Source organism: Mauremys mutica, chromosome 1, assembly GCF_020497125.1.
Source record: "Mauremys mutica isolate MM-2020 ecotype Southern chromosome 1, ASM2049712v1, whole genome shotgun sequence".
Lineage (NCBI taxonomy): Eukaryota > Metazoa > Chordata > Testudines > Geoemydidae > Mauremys > Mauremys mutica.
In genome coordinates this window covers 351,230,921-351,256,172 of record NC_059072.1, presented here as the reverse complement: position 1 = coordinate 351,256,172, position 25,252 = coordinate 351,230,921, and the positions used below count along the sequence as shown (strand labels likewise).

Below are 25,252 nucleotides of genomic sequence, written 5' to 3'. Positions count from 1 at the left end.
GAAACTTTTCTAGACAGACATTGTGGCTTACTCTTATTTTTGTAAAACAGCATGTACATTGCTGGAAACCTCTTCAAGCCAAAGGGTGCAGCAGCACCCCTAATTCCAGCACCCATGGATAGCTGTGACTGAGGGGTGCCAACTCCATGTAACCAGCCAGCCTTTATGGGCACCCCAACAAGCACTCTGCAGGCCGTCAGTCATCTATAAACCACCATTTGAGAACTATTGCAGCTGACTGGTACACGTTACCAAACCTTTTAAACCGTGTATGATGAAAAAATCCAGAGCCCACTAGGACTTTGGTGCACATCAAGATCATTCGGTATAGCTCTCAGAATGCACTGGCCCCTACCAACTGAGGAAAAGAGAATCTCTGTTAGCAGCTAACAGGTTTAAAGCATGCTGCTGGGCAGATTCAGTTCCATCGCTGAAGGGCGGTAGTAATTACACGTACTACCCCTAGCCAGTTCGTTCCAGTGATATAACATGATTCTCACTGAGTACATTTTATGAAGTCTTGTAATATTTTTTTCAGTCATGGTGCTTTGTTGTCTCTTCAACCTTTTAATGATCTCTTGTAGGTATTTTGATTTATTTGTTGTGCTGTTGCTGCAGCGTCCTGTGTGGCTCACCTAAAGAGGGCTTTATAAACATTGCTACTTTATTAATACACTTTTTCACTGCTTCTTCCCTAGCTGGCGCCAGAAAACACTCTGATGTCCTTCCAAAAAGCAGTGGAGCAGAAAACATACGGAGTGCAAGCTGACGTAGTGATAAGGCAAGTCTGTGTAACTGTTTGCTTCAAGTGCAATGATTTTCTTTAGTGACCGGTCCAACCCAATTTCCTAGATCTGCTTTGTTTTGGTTCCAGATCTGAATTTTGCCACTTAAGTTTTCCACTGCAGTATCTGTAGCATCCTCTGAGAAGGGCCTCTTGGAGAATGTGCGTGTATCTTCTCATATGCTGCTATTTATAAAGTATGTATGTTAGTCATTTGGCTGGCACAATGATTAAAAATTAAATTATAAAGGAAACCAGACTTTCTACTAATCTTCATATTAAGGGCCAAAATTCACGACAGGGTGCCATCTTGTTGATATTTTGCTTTTATTATGATGAAATAAGCTAACATGGGGCTGGTTTGCCTTAGTCTGGCTGCCTTCTCCAAAGGAGTACAGCGGAACTTGCTTGTAAAGAGCTTGGCGATAGTGAAGTTCTGTTGGCAGAGAAGGAGAATGAAAGTCCTAAATTTTTTCATTGCATTGTTCAAGTGCCACCCGAGTTAAAACAGCCATGGAAATTTACCAGCCCAGAGACAAAATCTCTGCTTTCCCTTACCATGATGCTAAAGATGAAGAAAATTTAATTAGACTTTTATCTGCCTGTTCCCCCATCTTCCCCCCGCCCACAAAAAAATCAGTTCTCTCCTGTAGAACTTGGCAAGGCTGAGTTAGGGGGAATCTTTGAAAGCGTCGAGTTATTCTCACATAAAAAATGTCTAAGAGGGGAATTTAACATAAGAACATAAGAACGGCCGTACCGGGTCAGACCAAAGGTCCATCTAGCCCACTATCCTGTCTACCGACAGTGGCCAATGCCAGGTGCCCCAGAGGGAGTGGACCTAACAGGCAATGATCAAATGATCTCTCTCCTGCCATCCATCTCCACCCTCTGACAAACAGAGGCTAGGGACACCATTCCTTACCCATCCTGGCTAATAGCCATTAATGGACTTAACCACCATGAATTTATCCAGTTCTCTTTTAAACGCTGTTATAGTCCTACCCTTCACAACCTCCTCAGATTCTGCATTTAATTTCCTCAGACCTCCTAGATCTCTTAAATATAAATATTTGATGCATGTTTTCTTCATAGACATACAACATGTGCACATTTGCAGAAAGCAGATTCGACATCATCTGTACAACAAACTTCCACTATTGTTTGCTCCTACTGAATGGGAGGCAAAACTTCAAAGGGACATTTTTAAGGGTGATTGTGTGACTGCTATTATGGTAGCACCTGGCAGCGGCAGTCAGGCTCAGGGCCCCATGGTAGAACCGCTGTGTGTAAACACAGAGTAGAAGGATAGCCCTTGCCCGAGGAGCTAATTTAAGGCCCGGTGCAGGATTGTGTGTAATAAAGAATACGCAGCGGCAAGTGAGGGAGACCAGCTATATGTAAGGTTAGATGGGATATTTATTTTGAATTAGAAGATAAGTCACAGACACACATCTGAAGTTCCTGCTGCTTGTCTTTGAACGTGCACTTTTGGACCAAATTGAAGTTTTGTTAAGAGGAAGATATAAAAAAGGAGAGTGTCACAGTGTTGAAGAACTGGTTAATGTTATTCAGCTGACTTCTCCTCAATCTGCATGCAACAAAAATGGATGAAGTGGAATAGATTAATGGGGCACAGGAAAAAAAAAAAGGAAATGAGAGAGGAGAATCGGGGAAGGGATAGCAAGAGGGCTGACTAGCATGTGAGAGGTGGATGCAGAGCAAACCACATTCAGAAAAGGCATTCCTTTTAGTACCTTCCCAGGGCTGTGAGCCCACGTGCCAGGCTGAATCCTGGAGAGGACGCTTTCCATTTCCATTGTTAGGTTAGATGCTAAATCTGATTCTTGTTCTTTGCATGGGGGAGGATGTGGATTCTCCTGGTTTCATTTTGCTACGCTGAAAGTCAGTGACCCTCTCTTGCTTATCTAATAGTAACACTGCATTTGCATATAGTGTGCATCAGATTCATATCTGATGCTAAGAAATAGCTTGAAATTAACCCACAAGAGAGACATATAATTGGTATTAAAAAAAAAAAAAAACAACAAGAAGAAAAAACCACCTCTTTGGTGGGTTATTCTATCTGAAAGGCGTCTCTGCGATAAAAGATAGGCTTGTGGGTTATGGAGTTTGAACATCAGGGCTTCTCTTTTGCAATCACTGTCTGACAGCAAACAGATTTAAACCCTAATAGAAGTTCCTGTCTGCTGTAGCGGGAGGTCATTTTCAGTGTTGAAGGACAAATCAGGGTTGATAGCGGCTTAATCCCTTTAGAATCATTCAAAAGGGAAGTCATTAACTGTTGCAAAGAGAATATTATTGGAAGCAAAATAATCGCTTGTGTGTCGGGGATGATCCTGGTCGCTTTGTGTAGCTAGTCTAACAGAGTCAGCTGACCTTGCGGAATTGTGGAGTTGAAAGTATCACTCAAGCACCCTGAGCCTGGACCACATCATGCTGCTGAAATGGCAGTCCTGTGTTTCAGCTGCCGAGCTGTCTACTGCCCCCTGCAGGAGAACCCTCATCCGCACTTCAACTGAAAAGCTTTTGTCTCCCCTGCCTCCATGGGAGTGTGGAGTCTGCATGTTTCCTTGACATCATGCCCCCCTTTATTCATGAAATGCATCGTGCCGGATCTTTATAAAGGCAGGGCTTCACTGTCCATGCAGTGCCTGTCTTACCTGTGCATGTTTGTACGGTGCTACTTAGCCCGGGCGTTCCAAGTGACAATACACCTGGATGGGGCCAGGGAGGGGATTAGAAAGGAGAGGGAACGTGAAAGGCCACACAGGATTTCTGCACGGCACTGCGGTGGTTAAAGAGAGTCTGAGTACGCTGTGCTGAGAGATGTACTCAGTCATAGGCACCTATCTACCTTAAACATTCAACACTCTGCATTCCGTGTCTGCTCGGCCGTTTTAAACCATATGAAAGACCTTCAGATGTCGAGGCATGATGTGCTTCTGGCCAGGACTGGTGCTGTGTCAGCATGTCGCTTTGGGTGGAAAGGCTGGTTTATATAATTCCTTGCTAGAAATAGAAAACAAGATTTGAGTGACATTTCGGATAAGGCCCTTCCGCAGGCAGTGGTGAAGCTGGGACTGCATTTGCTCTGTCAACCAAAGTAGGTCTTTGTACCGCTCCCAGCTCAAGGCAGACTCCTTGGCAGACTCCCAGTTAGATTCAAATGGGTTTTTACTGTTAACCCTGTCCATATTCAAGCTCTCCCTCTTGAGCCTCGCTACCGTGGGGATCTGTGCTTTGACACCCCTGGCCGTTTCCAAAGCTTCACCCCCTGCACCTCAGGCCAGCCGGTGACTGGAGAAGCGTGGTAGCACCTCCCCGATGAACAGCTGCCCCAACCCGTCTTCCCCACTGCGAAAATCATGTCTAGAGCCTTATTCTTTCCAAAGGGTTTGCTCTGAGAGAGATTTCAAACCTCCACAGCAAAGAATTCCCATCCACAGCTCTTCAACCTCTGTGGGCTCCCTCTTTTTCTTTTAATGTTGCCACTGTTCTGTCATCTTCTTTGAAGTGTTTGTTAAACATCTGGGCGGGGCCCATAGGCAGGATATAGATGCGGCTATTTTACTTCATAGGGCAAAATTCTGTTCATGGTATCTGCCCCCTCCTCTGCAGTTGCTTGTATGGATTAATATATTTTACTCTGAATCTAGCACACCTCTCTAGGTTAACCCATATCCTCAGAGGAAATGTGTGTGTGGTTATGGTCAGAAAAGCATTTTAATAAAAATAACAACTTTTTAACTCAGCTAATCTGCTGCCTGGTCTGCCTTACAAGTCTCTCTGGTTTTCCTGACCAAATTATGGACCTTTTAGCACCGCAGAGCCGGTACAGCTATGGACAACAGGGGATCCTTTTCTGGCTCCCACATCCGCAAGAAAATTGTTCACTAAGTTCAGGTTTAAAGGCATGGTTAGTTCTCTTTTTGAAAAAGTTCACAATGTAATGAGAGACAGGGAGGTGTAATGTGACCCACAGGATTAAGAACCAGAGTGCTCATCCTAGCCCCAACACTACCTCCATCTATGGTCTGGGGCCAGTCTCCTAATCCCCTTCCTAGTTTTCCCATCTGTGAAATGGGAATACTGCTTCTGTACTTCACAGGGGCATTGTGAAATTTAGCCAGCTCATGTTTGGAGAGCTCTTCATGGCCTAAATCCTTTATGGTACTGCTGAGTAGTACTAGTCAGACCGTTTAGGGCAAGGTGAATCTCAAAAGGCTACTCTGGATTTCACGTTTGCATTGGATGTTTATCAGAACATTTTTTGCAGTTGGGCTGGGAATCTCGTGAAGATTAGGCTCTCTTGTGAGGTCCCCCAGCATCTTCTGCTTTCGACTGGCTTGTAAATAACACAAGCACTGTGCCTCTTACGATATTTGTGTGCTTCCTACCCCAACCAAGTCCCAGAAGTGCAAAAGCAGGTCAAAATGAAAAACTAACCACCAAAAAACGCCCATAACTAAACCCAAGTAACTGGATAACTCTTCTTCAGTAACTTTTGTCCTCCATTCACACTGCACTGTTGCTGTCATTTGTTACTTGTGAGGTGATGTTTTCAAAAGTGCCTAGGTAACCCAGGATATTAAATACCATTTTCAAAAGTGACTTAGGCTATGTCTACACTGACGGCGGCGTGTAGAGTACACACACTGCACGCCCCCCAGCATGAGTTTAAACAGCCGAGACAATGCTTATGCGAGTAGATTAAAGACATGGCAGAACCTTCTACAGGGCTGTCTACCCACCCAAGCCGCAGAGAGAGGCTCTGGCAGTGGGGAGGCAGCTCCCTGCTGCTGGAACCTTTCCTCACTACATCGCCTGTGCCAGCGACTTTTCACTGCAACGTGTTCTACACGTACCCTACGCACAGTCACCCTCAGTACGGATGATGCATCAGGCACTTAATAGTCTAAACCTATTGAAATTCTGTGGGACTTAAGGGTCCTACATGGGGAAATTGGGGTCCTTAGTAACTCAGGTGCTTTTGTCTAATTTTTAGGTTGTAAGACTTTCAGGGCAGGCATTATTTGCTTTACACATATATAAAGGCCTCCCAATCACTCAGGTGGGGAGTTCTGTTCTTATCCAAGTTAGTTTACCAAATCCTAAGAGAAACTCTAAGTTAAGGGTGGAGCTGTGTAAACCTTGAAATGGATGGAAGCATCTGCAATGCATTTTAGAGATTTTTCTCCTGTGTGTGTAGCTTTGTAAATGAAGCAAGAACATTAAGGGCCCGCAAAATTAATTGAGATCTTGACCACATTTTAACCCCGGTCTGAAAAGCTGGAGAGAGGGAGGAGCAGACACCAACTGTTCTTCTCTGATGTGGTGTACGTGCTAGCGAATAGCCACAGGTTAATGAAGATGCTTGTTTGCTTTGCAGCTATGATGGGGTGCCATTCCTTATGCACGATAAGACGCTCAGGAGGACAACTAACGTGGAGGAAGTGTTTCCAGAGCTGGCTTATGAGCATTCTTCCATGTTCAACTGGACTGACCTGAAGATGCTTAATGCTGGAGAATGGTTCCTAAAGGTGCGTGCGATCATGTACTGAAGATTGGGTCCCTACCATCTGGGTGCAGGGAGGGAATGGGGGAGCTGTGTACCCTGTATCCAAAGTCAGGACATTGGATGAAAGTTGACACCACAGACCCTGTCATGTGGATGAGATTGCTGCCGTCCCCTCAGTAAAAGGGTTTAATGAAGGGTAAATGGACCAAGCCAGGCTTCCCCTATGCTGCTCTGTGAACCCCATTCAACTGTGCCCTCTGCTCACCGTATGGCACCAGGTAACTTAGCTCTGCCATTCTGATTGTTTGGCACAGCATCGTAGCCAGTTCCAGCCTGTCAAATGAAGGAATCTTCCAGAGGTCCCCACCGCGGTTCTGAAACGGAATGCCCCAAGCGTTGGTCTGTGTTTGCACGCCCTGAACCTCTGACTTGTGTGCACAAACATTGAGTTTTGCATTTGCATCTGCTGGGAGCTGGTGGCCGGTTGATAGGGCAATGGATTAAGAGTAAAGAGACCTGGCTTCTAAAGCTGCTCAGCCGCACAGCTGCTTGAGAACATGGGCAAGCCACTTACGCTGTTTCTCAGTTCCCCTTTTTAGAGATGAAGAAAATAGGACATAAAAGTGTTGTTCCTTATTGTTACTGCCGTGAGTTCTCCCAGCAGGCCCTCCAGAGTTACTCCACCTCCGTCAAAATCTTCCTCCATCCTCATGTTAGGCAGAGGCAAAGAAGAGATGTGTTTATATTGAATCAGCTCCTTACAGAGAATATAGCACTTGTCCTTTCTTGCTAAAATTCTCCTGATTGTGAGGCTCTTCTATAGCCCCTCGGAGATGAGAACTTAGGGTTGTATCCTGCTTTCTCTCTGCACATCAGTGGCATGTTGCAAAAACCCTGTAGCGTTCTAATGTTTTTAAAATCCTTAATCCAATTTGCCAGTCCAACAGCAATATGCCTCCTCTTTTTATTTCGCTTTTAATAACCCTCACCATGCCTCCTGTGTGCGGATTAACATGTAAATCATATGGTGGGGTGAATGGATTCTGAGCAGAAAAGGTCTCCATTTTTTATCAAATACCGTTTCTTCCCTTACAAAGCTCAGGGCTGACGGCAGGTTCACTCTCGGCTGAGTGCAATAGAGATGACATGGACGTTTAATGGAAAGTGACACAGATTTAATGAATACATCCCAGCGCCTCTGCATTGTCAGATAAGGAACTTCTCCAGACTGCACAGCGTATTGGGGACTGGCAGCTCTGGATCCATCTGAAGTGACTTGTTGATAGTGGCATCTAGCATTTCCTCTGCCACAGCATCTGTCCGGCAGTGTCACTATAGTGCTGCAACCGATTATGGACTCCCTTTGTAATTCTGTCTGTCCGGTTCCTCGGCCTGCAGAGTAAATTCTCTTTGAATGTCATTGAGTTCCCATACTTGGGTGTCAAACAAAACAACACCCAAATAACTTCCTGCTGCATGGGAAGAATGTCTAAAGCAGTGGTCCCCAAACTCTGGGGCTGCCCCCCTGGGGGAGGCAGGGGGAGGCACATTCAGGGGGCGTGCAGCAGGGCCCGAGCCAGCCCCGTCCCGCTTGGCCCCCTGCTCCGTCCCCCAGCCACAGTTCCCCTCAGCTCCTTGCTCCTGCCCCAGCCGCAGCTCTGCTTCTGCAACTGCCCCAGCTCCTCTCCCATCCCCAGTTCTGCTCTTAGCTCCGCCTTCAACCCAACCTCTTCTGATGTGCCAACTGTGCCGTAATGGAGGCGGGGAGGGGGGCACAGACAGATTCCATTACTGGTAAGGGAGTGGGGGTGCAACAGGAAAAGTTTGGGCACCACTGATCTAAAGGGTCAGCACTCTCTCTTGTTCTGATCACCGAAGGGCTGCTTTTTTGTAGTGTTTCCCCTGGCTGCCTTCTCGTTACTCTTTGTGGTTGGATAATAATGTTTAGATGGTCTTAAACCAAGGCATGGCACTTTTCATCCAAGGGTCCCACAGCACGTTAGAAAGGATGCAAGTAGAGAAACACAATAATTCTACTAGATTGGATCAGATCACTGGTCTGTCTGGCCCCGGATCCTGTATCCAACGGTGACCTGTACCGGCGTCTTCAGAGGAAGGGGCAAGAAACCCTTCAGGAAGCTATGCTGGGATAACTTGCCCCAAGGGAAAACTTCCTCTTGATCCCTCATGGCGAGAGGCTGTTTTATTCTCTGAAGCGGGAAGATTTAAATCTCTTCCAAAATTCTTTTGGGTTTTCAATCCTGACTATAGTGGCCTCTTCAGTCCTAGCAGACAAAAGTTAAACAAGATTGTATGGCTGGAAATAAGGGGCAGATTTTTAAGTGAGCATAATTAACCTTTGGAGTAACTTACCAAGGCTTGTGGTGGATCCTCCATCACTGTGAATTTTTAAATCAATTCTGGGAAATCTTACGGCCTTATTATACAGGAGTTCAGACTAGATAATCACAGTGGTCACTTCTGGCCACCAAATCTATGAATCTGTTATAACTCTGGATATTCTTTGTATTCATCCAGTCCTTTATAGAAGCATAGTAAACTCTTGACCTCCATCATATCTTGTGGCAGTGAGTTCCACAGGCTAATTAATATTTCCTTCATCCGTTTTGAATTTTCCACTTTTCTGTTTCCACCTTTCTGTTTCTGTATTATGAAATAGGCTGAGTTAGATGTTCCCAGACTCTTCAAATGTATTTTCATGCTCTTGATCGTACTCCTCACCCATTTCCAACCCCCTTTTATTTATGCTATAGCCTTTGAGATAGGGTGACTAGAACTGCACACAGTACTCCTCGTAAGGGCATGCATCATATCCTCCAATGGGAAAACTGAGGGACAGGGAGGATTTGCCCAAAGTCATTCAGCAAGTCGGTATCAGACTGAAAATAGAAGCCATCTCTCCTGGCACCTAATTCAGTGCCTTGTTTGCTGGGCCCACACTGCCTCCTGGTATGAAAGACTTTGCTTGACTGTTACTTATTGGGACTGAGACCTATCAGTAGAGCTGGGTGGGAAACAGTTTCCCACCCTGTGAAAATTTCTGAGATTTCAAATATGGTTCCCATTCCAAGATGTAACTGAGGCCTCGTGAAATTTTTCATGAAAAACAAGAGTGTGAGGGGAGGAGAGAGAGCGAGAGATCACAGAATACCCAGCAGCCCAGGGACCAAGGCGCTCACCTGGAATGCGTGAGGCTGAGATTCGAGTCTGTCTGCCTGATTCACAGCTAGGACTTGGACCTGGGACTCTCACCTTCCCAGGGAACGCCCCCAACCACTGGGCTACGGGGCATTCTGAGGTCTGGGTTGCCTGTCTCTCTCTCTGACCAGCAATTCCATCCTGGACCTGAGAAACCTTTCCTGACTGAAGTTGAATGGAAACCGACCCTTTCCCAGGAAAGTTGTCTGTTTTGATGAATCGGTATTTTCTGGCAAAAAAACGTTGTGTTGGAAAACACTTGACCAACTTTACCTAGTAGCTTGGCTAGTCACAAGGCAGATTTCAGGGGCAGCTGCCAGAGGTAACTTCATTGCCACCATGACATGGGCAGAAAATGGGTTCTGTCTGCCCTCTGTCACAGCAGGGACCCCAGTTACATGACAATAACTCTGACCCTTGTTTGTTTTCAGAGTGACCCCTTCTGGACTGCTGGCTCCCTCTCAGGTTCAGATTACCTGGAAGCTGCAAACCAATCAGTCTGTAAGCTGGCGGATATGTTGCAGATCGCCAAGGACAACATGTCAGTGATCTTGAACTTTCAGGACCTGCCTCGAGATCATCCGTACTACAGCACTTACATCAATGTTACCCTGCAGACCATACTGGAGTCAGGGATCCAGCAGCAGGCTGTAAGTCCTGCAGCGCTTTGGAGACAGAGGCTCGTGGGCTGGCTCTTTCAAGCTCCGAGGAAGAGCAGTTGCTTTAGTAACTGGAGAAATCAGGGTTCTAGGCAGAAAACTGGTTTCTGGCCAGTTTTCCTTCTCCTGCTGTAAAGGCTTTTGACCTCCTCTGTGCTTAGCTGTGGTGAAACCACGCTGCCCACTTCCCGATGATATTATCCACCCTCTAACCCACAATGGTCTGGGGTGTTTCGATCCCAGAAAGCCTCGCTCATTGTTCTCTTGCACTGCTCTCTTGCAATGTGGGTGCTGTTTGGGGGGCACCAGGATTTGGGCTGCCCCAGAGCACACAATCTGCCGGGGCTCTCACAGGGGAATGAGGATGCAGACAGTACGGTACCAGGAGGCCTCGTCACAGCTTGACCCCAGTGTTCTGTGAGGCTGAATGGTGCTAGGTCCTGCCATCGGGGGTGTAGGATGCAGAGACAATCGCAGACCTCTTCACGTGAGTGGCTGCGCTAACGTGCTTCCCTTTGCGCCCAGCAGCAGGACAAGTGAGACTCCTCTAGCTCAAGACAGCTCCTTCCTGTGTGTCCAGCTAATCCCCAGAGCCGGGTTTCAGTAGAAAAGCAAAGGGAAGCCTCCCTCTACAGCAAGCCCCCATCAGTTCCTGCCTCTTCCCACCTTTCAAGGAATTGTTGCCCATTTGGCCAGATAGTTCCCAAAATCCGGCACCTTGCAGGGTGGTGGTTTCGGTTTGGATGAGAAATCAGTGATGCAGAGTCAGGGTATCTTAGCGTGATCTGTTTATTTACAGAACATACTTGTGGTCCTGTTTCCCTGAACAGAAGTAGGAACAAACATGAACGCAGGCAGCTCCTGTTGGCAGAAATCCCATCCACACCTGCTCTGTCCCAAGAAGCAGCTGTCCCTCTGCCTCTGCTTCTCCCCAGGGCTCCTGAGGGTCCTGCTTGCTCGCTCACTCACTCCAGCTGCTTAACCTGCAGCCTTGTCCCAGCCCCTGGGAAACCCTGTTAGCGGCATGAGCCCCCAGCACCCGCTCTCTTCCTTTAAGCAACGATTCTTTCAGGGTGGGAGAAGCTGGAAGAGGCAGGAGCTACTGCAGAGCAAAGATTCCCATTCCCCAGGTTCAAACCTTGGGCATTGGGGCAACTCTTGAAATGTGACATCTGCTCAGCCCAGCCAAAATGGGAAACATCTGAGATTTCCCCCTCCTTCCCTTCTGATTTTAAATGGTTGAAAGTAGCTTACAGTCAAACGTGCTGATGTGCTAAGCAGCTGCACATCTTGTGACTGTGAAATATTTCAGACTTTCCAATTAGGTGAATAATACATATGTATGCAGAGAAAAATGGAAATGTTTAGCAATCACACTTATGAAATGATTAGCCTGGGGGAAGGATCCATTTTTAGCTCCTATCTGTCTTTCTAATGAATACCATTTCCACCCGAGTTTCAATTAACCATGAGGTCACACCACCAGATATTTTTTTTTTGTGAGCCTGTTTGAATCTCAGTCAGCTTTCCTGGAGCTCATTTCACCACAAGGGGAATCGTGTTCCCCTCTTTGCAATTGTGTGGGCGAGCGAATGCAAAGAGGTGAGCAAAGTAATTATTAAAATACAAGCCCTTGGCAGTGAGAACAAAATCCATTTTGATGCACTCTGCCTGTTTATATGAACTGAACTCCTTTGCTCCAGAATTCCAACCTGGCTGGCTGCAAATGTGCATAACCTGCTTTATCCTGTTCTGGTGCATTATTAGGTGAGCATTGATTAGCTATTCTTCATAGATTAGTAGAATTTAAGGCCCGAAGGGTCCAGTTTGAGCATCTGATCTGACCTCCTGCATAACGCCAAAGATTTTCACCCAGTAATTCCTGTGTCAAGCCCAGACCTTGTGACTGAGGTAGAACCTGTTATTATTAATTGATTAAGCTAATGTATGTACAGTGCTTTGAAATCGGAGTGGGAAGTGCTAAAAATTGCAAAATTTGACCGGATTTAGAGCTGATGGAAGTGAAGACTGGATAATGCTAGTTTGAGCCGGGCATAATTTGGGCAGTTGGTGGAAAGTTTTTCCTACCCAGCTCCGTCAGAGCCTGCTTGGTATCCTTTCCATGGGTCCTTTTTGTGCTGAACTGGATGTTTTGATGGGCGCAAAGTGCATCTTAGCATGAAACTTTCCAATTCTGTATCCCTTGTCCTCTGGGTTAGGATTTAAACCCGTGTCTCTCGAGCTGAAAGTCTGGTGCCAAGACCCCACAGTGCCAGCTAATCAGCCCTGCGTTCAAAGTGCAGTCAAGTAAAGATGTGTGAGGCTTTAAGCCCCTTTAAGCTGATTATGGCATTACTGCAAACTCTCTGGCTTGGCTGTCCTTCCCGCTTCCCTGTACTCCAAAGTGCTCAGAGCCTGGATTCCTAACACTTTCCCAGCTGCAAACAGGTTTCCTTCTTTGAGAATCATCTCTTTCATCAGAATGGCTCAATTTATTGACTCTCTCTCTGTATCTCCAGGTGATGTGGCTGCCCAACACGGAGCGGCAGCTGGTGAGGCAAATTGCGCCAGGTTTCCAGCAGACTTCTGACATCAAAGCAGACGCGGAGCGCTTGAGAGACAAAGGCATCAAACAGCTGAACCTGCGGTACACTAAGGTCACCAGTGAGGACATCAGGTGCGGGCCTCAGCTTTCACTGGTGTGAATTTGCACTTGCTCTGTGCGTGTGCTGTAGGGTGACCAGATGTCCCGATTTTATGGGGACAGTCCCGATATTTGGGGCTTTCTTACGTAGGCTCCTATTACCCCCCCACCCTCTGTCCCAATTTTTCACACTTTCTATCTGATCACCCTAGTGTGCTGTGTGCATTTTGCAAAGCCAAAGTATATAGCCGCTCCCTCGCCCCTTCCCATGGAGGCTTGCTGTGCTCTCAACCTATGGTCAAGCCAGGAACCGGGACCCGGGGCTCAACCCACAGGTTCTGGTGATCACCGTGGTCCCTTATGGCCCTGAAATCTGCGGGTCGTTGGCCTACTGGTTTCCAGGCAGCTGCTGTCCTTCCGCAACAAAGAACTGCTCCCACTTAACTGGGCACATGGCTGGCTGTCCAGCGGGAGCTTCACTGTCTGGTGGGGGGAGCGTCTGTAGTGGCAATGTCACTTCAATCAAGGACAGACCCCATTTTCCCCTTTAATGGGCCCATCATATCTGCTGGTCCATAGGAGACAGCAGGAAACGCCCCCTCAGCTACAGGTGCCGGGAGTGGAAGACCAAGTGAGGTAAAGAGACAGCAGAATGGTGTGACGTCCTTCTCATCCGCTCTGTAGGTTCCTATTGAGTGAGAGACCTGCGCTCAGCTGGGTTCACCTGCCCTATTGGCAGGCAGGAGTGAAAGACGCACAGGCCTGACAGTCTCCTGGCATCACGTGGCAATGTGCACGCAGCAGTACCCTGTTGCCACTTGATGATGGGAGGGCCTTAGTGTCTCCTACCAGAGCCCCCTGGAATTTGTCAGCCCTGTTTTCACAGCTACCTCAGGCAAAGGAGAGCAAGACATAGACCAGGCTGAAAGTACAAGAAAAGCAGTTAATGGGACTGTGATTTCTTGTGAATAATTTCCTGAGTAACACATGAATCAGCGGGTCACTGAGCAAACCGAGGCTGAGCTTCCATCAAGGGAAAGAGGCAAAAGGAGGCTCCGTTCTGAGCGAGATGCTGAGAACTTCCCACAGGCGTTGTGTGCAGTGACACCCAGATGCAGGGCAGACTCTCCAGCCATAAACCTGTCACAGTTCTCTTCCGATGTTCCATAGCACTGGTCCGTGCTGCGGTTGTGTCCGAGTGTGGCACAGAGGGGCACTGGCAAGCAGGGCCATAGCTGAAACAGAGCTCATGCCACTAGGCCACACTGCCTAGGGGTAGAGACTGGGACTCAGGAGACGCTGGCTCTGTTCCCCTGTGTGCCACTGGTCTGCTCTCTGTCTCTGTCACCTGTCTGTGCCTCAGTTTCCCTATCTGTAAAATGGAGCTAGTGATCCTGACCGCCTTTGTAAAGTGCTTGGAGATCTATGATGAAAAGTGCTGTATAAGAGTTAGTCGGTATTAGTGTATATAGAAGCATCTCTCTCTCTCCCCCATCCCACCCCACCACAAAAACAGTTATTGTCTTGAAGACTTTTGTCAGTCACAAGACAATGGACTCCACCCTTGCAGTGCTGAAGGGCTGAAGACTCAGATGAAGCTCCTCCTCAGTCTCTCTCCCTTTACTCCAACATGCTCTTCCACCCCTTGACCCTGGCCAGTGGTAATCTAGCCAACCCACTGCAGGAAACCTGCCTCAGTCCCCAGACCAAGTGTCCCCAGCAGAGCCACCTAGGAATTGTCCTTTCTGGGCAGTTTTCAGGTATTATCTTCTGGGAGCTGCCCAGTTTAGAAGGGTGTACAGGATTAATGTCCTGAGGGAGCAGTGAGGCAGCTGAGCCGGGCCTTTAAAGACTTCTCAGCAGAATCCCTCTCTCCTGCTGTGTATTAGGGAATAAAATGTATTACATTATTGCTTCTGCATTAAGGCTTTGCCGCTAGCACCTAGTGGTCGTGAAAGAGGTTTCTTGATAAAAGTTTTATGACCTGCTAATTATCAGCATGGTAAAGGGGATAGCTCAGGGGGTTGAGCATTGGCCTGCTAATCCTAGGGTTGTGAGTTCAATCCTTGAGGAGGCTATTTGGGGATTGGTCCTGCTTTGAGCAGGGGGTTGGACTAGATGATCTCTTGAGGTCCCTTCCAACCCTAGTGATCTCTGATTCTATGCCTTGTGTTAAAATGTTCTCCTCTAGGACAGGCATCCCTTGCTGGTGTGGAGACCTTGATCTCACAGCACTGAGACATTTTGATGATGTTGCTGGTAGGGGTGCTGGAACAATTTGTATAGTAGTAGGGGGGGGGGCTATGATGGAAACCATGAGTTTGGTGTTTGTTTTTACTACTCCAAGCCGGGGGTTGGGGGATGGGGTGGTGCAGCCGCACCCCTGGTTCCAGCACCGCTGGTTGCATGGATATCAAAGATCTTTCCTGATACCTTTTTAGTTATTTACAGTGAGATCCCAAGACATGGGACAGTCAGTGGTGAGCTGGAGCAGGTTCCCACAGGTTCCCAAGAACCGGTTGCTAAAATTAGACCTCCGTGAAGAACCGGTTGTTAAAAGGCCGGGGGTGGGCAAAGAACTCTGGTCCGCGGGCCGGACCATCCTGTTGCTCCCAGGATTCCCAGCTGGGGAGGCTGAGGCTCCCCTGGCCCTTCCCCCACTTCCCCCCAGCTGCAGCATGGCCAGCCACCGGCACCAGCTGGGCAGCTCAGCTGAGCTCCGGAGTTGCTTTGAGCTGCCAGCAAGGTAAGGGGGGAGGGGGCTGCAAGCTCTAGGGCTGCTGGGGGGGCAAGTGGGGCAATTTGCCCCAGGCCCTGCAGGGGCCTCTGGCCCCACAAGTATGTCTCCGCCTGCCCCGGCCCCTCCCCCACTCCCCCCCTTAAATCAGAACTTTTTATAGGGAACCGGTTGTTAAAATTTTGGCAGCTCATCACTGGGGACAGTCCGATTTAAACTGGGACCATTGTGTGAAAATCTAGACCAAGGGCAGCCCTGGATCTGACTCCTTGGACAATAAAGCGAGTTGTGTAGTTTAAATACCTGTACCACACTCGTACGTTTGCCAAAGATCCTGTGGGAGAAGAGATTTATATTATGGTACCTTTCCAAGCGAGGGTCATGGAAGCAGGAGGAGAGAGTAGCTAATCTTAATAGCTTTTTACATGGAGTCTAGTGTGTGACGACATTAAGGGAGCCTTTTAGAAATCAAAATATTAATAATCTGATTCTCATTCCAATACCATCTTCAGAGGAAGTTCAGACGTCTCATGCAAAGCACGTCCAGCCAGTTTTTCAACCCGATTAGCAACTGCCCTTTGCCTCTCATTCATCTGCTCCCGAGCTGCTGCTGTGAACCTCTGATTTAGGCCAAGCTCCCGAGTTCTTTCAGACGTTACTTTGTGCCGATAAATTTGAACGCAGTCTTTTAACGACCCTATTTAAATCAGCCTCGTCTCATCTTTAATTAGCCAATGCCGTGTTCCTTCTCGGTAGTATGTGGCGTTTGAATTTCATAGGGTGTGAATCAAAATGACCTCAGCTGCTACAGTTAAACAGATAAGGGATGTTTTGCCCCTAGGCGGCCCTGTTAATTTTTAGGATTTATTGCTTGCCAAGTGTCATAAACAGATAGTTAAGGGTTAAGGTCTCTTTTACCTGTAAAGGGTTAACATGCAGTACCTGATGACCACCTGACCAGAGGACCAATCAGAGACAAGATAATTTCAAATCTCTGTGGAGGGAAGCCTTTGTCTGTGTTCTTTGTTAGAGTGTTCTCTTTTTGGATCTAAGAGAGGCCAGACATGTCTCCAAGTTCTCCTGGAGTAGTTCCTACTATCCAATAGTGAGTATTAATTAGAAAGGCGGATTAGTCTTATAATTTGATTTCTACATTTGCAATTGTGTGTTTGCTATAGAATTTCTTTAATTCTGTACTGTTATTGCTTTTACTGAGAAAGAAAGGAGGGGGGATTCTCTCCAGAGATTAATAAATTTAGACCCTGTGTATTGTTCCATCTTGGATTACAGAGACAAGTTACTTTCTTTTTATTTTTTAATAAATCTTTTCTGTTAAGAACTTGGTTGATCTTTCCTTGGGTGGATTCTCAGGGAAAGGGGAGGAGGGAGGTATCCCTCTGTAGTTGGATCCCGGTATCTCTCCTAGGAAAAGGGAGGGGGGAGGAAGCAGGGGGGAATGGTTTATTTCTCCTAGGTGTAAGAACTCCATGGATTTGGAGCTCTTGGGATCCCCAAGGATTTTGGGGAAGGACTGTGTCCCAATGCACGTACATTATTGGGTGGTGGCAGCTTTTACCAGATCTAAACTAGGATTTAAGTTTAGAAGGATTCATGCAGGTCCCCACCTTGTGAACCCAACAGCTCCAAGTGGGGGTGAGACCTATGACACCAAGCTTGACTTGGTCCTTAAGAAAACATATGGAAATCAAAGGGTTTGGGAGAGGCGATAATATTTTAGAGCTAGAAAGGAAAGTGGGTCCTGTTGTGTAGTAAGGACTGATGAACTGCAGTGTATCACATTGTAACCGATGCTGGTTTCTGAAAACCAGAGCGTTCACCACACATGGACATGAAATGGCTAAGGGCCAGATTGTGCTACGGCAGTGCAGGCTGCCACTGAGGACCAGTGCGGAGCTGCACTGCGTCCGGGGGAGCTGTCCAGACGTGTAGATCGATCCAGGCCCTGCCTTGAAGACCAACACTGTGCCAAAGGGATGGGGAAGGAATGAAGGCAAAATATGCCCTGCAACTTCCACTGCATGAGAGGCAGAGAGGTCCAGTGATAGGGTGTTCAGAGACCTGGGTTCTATTCCCAGCTCTGCCACTGACTTGCTGTGTGACCTTGGACAAGTCACTTCCCCTCTCTGTGCCTCTGTTTCCCATCCCACCCTTTGTCTTGTCCATTCAGATTAAGTTCCTCCAGCATACATACAGCGCCTAGCACAGTCAGACCCTCTTGAGGCTGCTGTAGTAGAAATAAATACACCCTTTTAAATCCACGTCAATTTTGGCCCAAATGCACCAGTCCGCTTTTTTTAATGGTCAGATTCCTTGTACTAAAGAATTGACCCTGTAATGGCAACCGCTGTGTTAAACTCAAACTGAATCCTCTTTTTCTGCTACACACACCACGTTTGCACAGAGCAGCTAGTAATATGAATGTGGTTAATAAAAGCGCGCTGCCGCTGCTGAAAACAAACTCAGGCCACGTAACGGAGCTAGAGGAACCAGCTCTGCCCAAGTGCTACAAGGAGCAATCTTATGATTGCTTGGTAGCCCCTGGTGGTCTGGGTAGAACAAAGCCTTGCCCTCCCTTTCTCCTTTCCATTCATTGTCCGGCTCTTGGAGAATTATGGAGAAGGGATGCCCACCCGGCGATTGTGTGGTAATTTGTTCTGATTATCCTGGCTCCGTTCTGTGTGCCTCAGCAGCCTCAAGAACCAAACCTGCCATGTTGGCAAACGGAAGGGTTCAACCATAGGGTTCAACGGGACATTGCCACAGTCCTACAACAGACTCATTAACTGGGGAGCTACCGACCACACGGATTGAATAAACCCTGAGGAAATGCCATCCTTTACCCCAAAATAAATGTCCTAACTACCGTATATGCAGTGCTGTGCTTACTCAGCACGACCAGCATTGCTTTCAAGACTGTATAGCTTCACCCTCAGCATTCAGTATAATCAGATCATATTAACAGCCTGGTGCTACCTCCATAATTACATATAGCATTGACCATCTTCAGAGTACTTGCAAACGTTAACAAATCGTCACAGTCCCTCACGGAGGTGCATAAGCATTATTTCCGTATTGCAGATAGGGAAACTGCGGCAGAGTGGCTTACCCAGGGCCACAGACAGGATCAATATCTGCATTGCAACTCGAGAGTTTTTGTCTCCCAGTCTTGTGTTCTGGCCTCTGGAGCAAACCCCTTGAAAAATGGATTCAAGCATTCAGAAGACTTGAGATCTCTTTTGTTAGCAAACAAGAGCCCCATAAATCTATGTCCGGACCCGGGCAGAAGAGTAAGAGTATGACTGACTCTTACATCGGTCTCCAGTTTAATTCAGTGACTTGCCCTTTCAGTATTATAGGCTTCTGTGGTGGCTGTTAATTTTACATCACCGTAATTAGGGACACTTTTTAAAAATGTGTCCAGCACACCACCATGTGGGGTGAGAGAATTTTGTATATCTAAGCCAGAATCTGTTCTGGTGAGTGAATAAAGCTTTTAAGATCAAAATAGTGGTTTAATAGGTTTTAAGGCCGGACGAGATCTTGCATTTCCAAATGACCTACTTCACCAAATTTCCAATCTGGCCAATATTAAAAAGCATGCTGTTTTGTCAGATGACTCTAATCTCCCTTTGTATTTATTTCACGCGAATCACCCATGCATAGCACATAGTATTTTGTGTCTTCTGTATGCTGTACTTAGAGAGATACTAACCTTCCGCTCCGTTATCTTTCTCGGCAGGGAATACACCGCCGCGAACCTGAGCGTTAATCTCTACGTTGTGAATGAACCATGGCTGTTCTCTATCCTGTGGTGTGCTGGCGTTCAGTCTGTCACGTCTGATAGCTCACAAATCCTTAGCAAGGTGCCTTTTCCCGTTTGGCTAATGGTAAGCAAGACCACATGTGAAATATCCATATGGTACATAAGATTCGTCTCCACTGTGATCCCTTTAAAAAACAGGGACAGCTTTCTGGGTGTGTTCGGGGCAGCTCTGGCCTGTAAAAGCCATACATTAGAGGGGTAGTTTCAGCAGCATGCTACCAAAATTTTAATATGAGACTTCTTCAGACATGTTCCGTCTCAGACCTACAAGATTCCCTGGGCTGGATACTTTTCCCTCTTCCCTCAGCAAAACTCTGTCTTCTTACTCTTCTCCTATTCAAATCAGTCAGTTCTTCCACTCCATGCCCCCCTGGCTTAGTATCCTTCAACACGCCATGTTCCCTCTCACCAATACCACATTGAGGTACCCCTATGTGGCACCCCTATCTGGCAGCTGTTCCTAGCAGCAGCGGTGGTGATGGTGGCAAGGGTGGGTTTTCCCTAAGTCTGTCTATGGGATGTTATGTGGAAAGTGGATCCCCTCTTCAGATGAGCTGGGTGGTCAGTTGGGGAATGGGCTCCCTTTGGTTTCTGAGGTGGACAGTCTCCTCAGCTGGTGGTAGGAGTGACAGAGCTGGACTCCTCTGGCTGGTGGATGGGAGCAGAGTTCTGGTCCCTCATGTAGTTCCAGCTGTGGGTGGGCAGGCACCAGTCAGGGGAGAGATGAGTGGCAGTGGCTTCAGGACTCCCTGCAACACCAGCTTGGCCCTGTCTCCTTATGGCCAGCTAGAGCAGGGTGGTAGGGGTTGTGGAGACTACATTGTGCAATCCCTGCCCCCCATGTGTTCCTAGAGTAACTGGTGGGGGTGTGCTGGGAAGGGACTGTCCATTGTAGCAGCTGTCACAGTTCCAGCAATAGTGAGCACGCTCAGAAAGGGCTGAAACTTTGAACAAGCTGAGTCAGCTTCAGCACTTCAGGGCAGATTGCGAATCTCATTTTTGCTGCCTCCTCACCAATATAATCGACTCTTGTCTGTGATTATCCCTCCACTGCATGGGGGGGATTAGATAATGAAGACTGGCCCTGTCGGCCCCTGAGCAGACAATGGACCATCAAGAATTCGCATGTCCATTTATTTGGATCTTTGAAGCTTGAGAAAGCTAACATGAAACTGAAATGATGTGAGGTTGCCATGTCTAGGGATTCTTAAAGCAAGTCAAGAGAGTTAAATATCCAGGGGGGTGGGGGTTTCTTTAAAAAATGAAGTCTCGTGCACCATTGCAGGGCTGGAGATTATCTAGTACTGACCCAAGAAGCCCTTTCTGATCCTGCTCCATGAATCCATGACATTGCAATGTCTTGGACGCTATCTGCAGCTCAATCTTGGAGCAATTTTTGGACCAGCTAGTTCTGGAAGGAACAAGGTGAGGGCAGTTACTGTAAGAGGCACACAGGATCTGGTCCAAGAGGTGAATATAGCTGAACTCTGTAATAATGACCATAATATAATTCAATATAACATACCTGGGGGGGAATCCCAAAGAAACCCTCCACACAAATATATAGCTTCAAAAAAGGAAACTACGCAAATTGAGAAGGCTAGTTAAATAGACGTTAAAAAGAACAGCAACAAGAGTAAAATGCCTGCAAGCTGCAGGGCAACTTTTTAAAAACACCGTAATAGAGGCTAAAGCTATGTGTACCCCTACATAAAAAAACAAACAAACAAGAGTATGAGGACCAAAAAAAAAAAAAAAAGCCACCCTGGCTACACAACAGAGTAAAAGAAGCAGTTGGAAGATCAGACATAGTTTAAAAATTTGAAGTCAAATCCTACTAAGGAAAATACTCTGGCATGTGTGAAAGTATAATTAGGCAGGACGAAAAAGAATTTGAAGAGCAATTAAGAAAAAAGACACAAAAACGAACAGCCAATTTTTTTTTAAGTACATCAGAAAGCAGGAAGCCTGTCAAACAGTCAGTGGAGCCACTGGACTAAAGGAGCACTCAGAGAAGACAAGACCATTTCAGAGAAGCTAAATGAATTATTTGCATCAGTCTTCACTGCAGAGGATGCCAGGGGGATTCCCACATCTGAGTCATTCTTTAGGTGACAAATCTGAAGAACTGACCCAGATTGACGTGTCAATAGAGGAGGCTTTTCAACAAATTAGAAACAGTAATAAGTCACCAGGGCCAGATGGTATTCCCCCAAGAGTTCTGAAGGAACTTAAATATGAAACTGCAGACCTACTAACTGTGATATGTAACCTATCACTGAAATCAGCCCCAGTACCAGATGACTGGAGGATAGCTAATGTGATGGTGGGTTTTTTTTTAAAAGGCTCCAGAGACAATCTTGGCAGTTACAGGCCAGTAAGCCTAACGTCTCTACCAGGCAAATTGGTTGAAACTATAGTAAAGAACAGAATTATCAGACACCTACATGAACACAATACGTTGGAAGAGTCAACATGGCTTCTGTAAAGGGAAATCATGCCTCACCAATCTATTAGAATTCTTTGAGGGGAGTCAACAAATATGTGGACAAAGATGATCCAGTAGATGTCGTGTCCTTGGACTTTCAGAAAGCCTTTGACAAGGTCTCTTACCAGTGGCTCGTAAGCAAAGTAGGCAGTCATGGGATAAGAAGGAAGATCCTCTCATGGATCACTAGCTGGTTAAAAGGCAGGAAACGAAGGTTAGGAATAAATGGGCTATTTTCACAATGGAGAGAGGTAAATAGTGGGGTCCCCCAGCGAGCTGTACTGAGTCCAGTGCTGTTCAACATATTCATAAATGATCTGGAAAAAGGGATAAGCAGTGAGGTGGCAAAGTTTGCAGATGACAGAAAACTATTCAAGATAAGTCCAAAGCTGACTGTGAAGCGTTACAAAAGAATCTCACAAAATTGCATGACTGAGCAACAGACTGGCAGATGAAATTCAGTGTTGATAAATGCAAAGTAATGTACAGAGGAAAACATAATCCCAGCTACACATACTAAATGATGGGGTTTAATTAGCTGCTACCACTCAAGAAAAAGATCTTGGGGTCATCCTGGATAGTTCTCTGAAAATATCCGCTCAGTGTGCAGCAGTAATCAAAAAACATACAAGGTTAGGAACCATTAGGAAAGGGATAGATAACAGGACAGAAAATATCATAATACCACTATATAAATCCATTGTACGCCCACCTCTTGAATACTGCCTGCAGTTCTGGTCACCCCATCTCACAAAAGTTACATTAGAATTGGAAAAGGTACAGAGAGAGGCAGCAAAAATGAATAGGGGTATGGAAAAGCTTCGACATGAGGAGAGACTAAAAAGACTGGGACAGTTTAGCTTCAACAAGCGAAGACTTGGGGCTTGTCTTCACTACCACACAACCAATCGGCGCAGTTGTGATCAATGCAGCGGCATCTGATTTGGAGCGTTGACGTAATTCATCTCAATGAGAGGTGGAAGCTGTGTCGGTGGGAGAACATCTCCTGCTGACATAATGCGATGTACACACTGCATTAAGTCAATGTAAGTTATGTTGCTCGGGGGTGGGGGTGGGGGGTTTCACACCCCTGAATGATGCAACTTGCATCAACTTAAGTGGTAAGAGCATAAGAACATAACATAAGAATGGCCATAGTGGGTCAGACCAAAGGTCCATCTAGCCCAGTATCCTGTCCTCTGACAGTGGCCAGTGCCAGGTGCTTCAGAGGGAATGAGCGCAACAGGTAATCATCAAGTGATCCATCCCCTATCACCAATTCCCAGCTTCTGGCAAACAGAAAACTAGGGACACCATCCCTGTCCTGGTAGTGTAGATGAGCCCTAACAGGGAATATGATAGAGATCTATAAAATCATGACTGGTGTGGAGAAAGTGAATAGGGAAGTGTTTTTTCCCCTCTTCACACAACACATGAACCCAGGGTCACCCAATGAAATTAATAGGCTGCGTTTAAAACCAACAAAAGGAAGGTACTTCTTCACACAACGCGCAATCAACCTGTGAAACGCTTTGCTAGGGGATGTTGTGAAGGTCAAAACTATAATAGGGTTCCCAAAAGAACTAGAAAGGTGGAGGATAGGTCCATCAATGGCTATTAGCCAGGATGGGCAGGGATGCAACCCCATGCTCTGAATGTCCCAAGCCTTTGTTTGCTAGAAGCTGGGAGTGGACAATAGGGGATGGATCACTTGATGATTGCCCTGTTCTGTTCATTCCCTCTGAAGCACCTGGTATTGGCTACTGTCGGAAGACAGGATACTGGGCTAGATGGACCACTGGTGTGACCCAGTATCACCATTCTTATGTTCTTACCACCTTGTGCTGCAATGTGACAACATGTCTTACTATTAAAGCAGGGTAGTGGCTGGTCAGTATTTGCATGGTTTATAATAATATTATCTAGCACTTCTATCACACCTTTCATCAGTAGATCTCAAAATGATTTAAAAAGAGTTCAGCAGTATTATTCCCATTTTTCAGATGGGGAAACTGAGGCACAGGGACATGACTTGCCCATGGCCACCAACAGGCCAGTGGCAGAGCCAGGAATAGAACTAGGTATACCGAGTTCTAGTGCAGTGCCCTGTCCGCCAGCTCTCACTGCCTCCTTTGTGAGCAAGTTCTGAATCAGCCCCCTCTATAAGCTAGAGGGATGCTGGGCTCCTGGAGACAGTCTTTCAGAAGAGTCCTAAAACGTAGTGTCCTCTTTGCAATTGCTGTAGTTCCCATACCATTCTCACGTGAGTTATTGGTGGTATTGTCTTAGTCTGATGCCTGGCCAGATTCTAACTGGTGTGGTTATGTTCTGCCTTCCTAAGTTCCCTCTGGAAATTTCAACGGGCTACAGTCTCTTGCACTTCCTATTATGTATCCTTATTCACGCAAGAAATTTAGTGACATTTTGGTGGCGGTTGGAACAATTGCTGTAAAGTTATTTGGGCTCCTCCTGGATGAATGATGCAATGTAATCCTCAGTCATTCATTCAAAGTACTCTTTTCACTGACTTTTCACAGGTGTCGGGCCACTGAAATGGGAACAGAGGCAAGGCCGGCTCAGCCGGTCACTTAGAAACAGAATCGGATTAATTATTTTAAAAAGTTGACCAGTGATTCAGCTTCAAACATCAGGGTTTGGAAAAATACAGTGAGACCTGTCTTAATATATTGAGCTCTCTTATAGAGCACTGTTCATCCACAGAGTACTTTACAGAGGTGGGGCAATGTCATTAGTCCCATAAACTAAGACAAAGAGGAAAGGTGACTTGCCAAAGGTCAGACACACAGTTGGGGGAGGAATCAGGAATCAAGCCCAGGTCTCCTGACAGTCCAGCGCTAGGCCACAATATCTCTCAAGTCACCACCATGGAGAACAATAAAAATGAGTTTCCCTCATCAGTATTGCCTGTAACAAGAAAGTAAATGAGCTAAAGCCACATTTAGAATCATAGAATATCAGGGTTGGAAGGGACCTCAGGAGGTCATCTAGTCCCACCCCCTGCTCAAAGCAGGACCAATCCCCAGACAGATTTTTGCCCCAGATCCCTAAGTGGCCCCCTCAAGGATTGAACTCACAACCCTGGGTTTAGCAGGCCAATGCTCAAACCACTGAGCTATCCCTCCCCCTCTTGCTGCACAAGAAATGGAGAGATAAAAACAGGTGTATTGCAAAGAACAAGTCTGGTGAGAAAAATATGTCCCGTCTTCTAAATTCTTCCCTTTGATGTAACCTCTGGCTCTCGCTGAGCTCTGTGGGGAACTGTGTGTGCATCACAGATGGAGTTTGGTCCAATCTTCCCTTTATTCAGTCTCTCA

The 25,252-nt window shown here is 46.6% G+C and overlaps 1 protein-coding gene across 6 annotated transcripts in view; it reads left to right on the top strand.

Moving 5' to 3' along the window:
• GDPD5 (glycerophosphodiester phosphodiesterase domain containing 5) overlaps window positions 1-25,252 on the top strand; it is a 329,762-nt gene that overhangs the window by 284,676 nt on the left and 19,834 nt on the right. For all 6 annotated transcript variants that reach the window (XM_045021717.1, XM_045021742.1, XM_045021737.1 and 3 more), the window contains 5 exons: window positions 699-781; window positions 6,198-6,348; window positions 9,977-10,195; window positions 12,724-12,881; window positions 19,346-19,493. In XM_045021717.1, coding sequence (XP_044877652.1) covers window positions 699-781; window positions 6,198-6,348; window positions 9,977-10,195; window positions 12,724-12,881; window positions 19,346-19,493 — 759 coding nt within the window. The remainder of the gene's footprint in view (window positions 1-698; window positions 782-6,197; window positions 6,349-9,976; window positions 10,196-12,723; window positions 12,882-19,345; window positions 19,494-25,252) is intronic.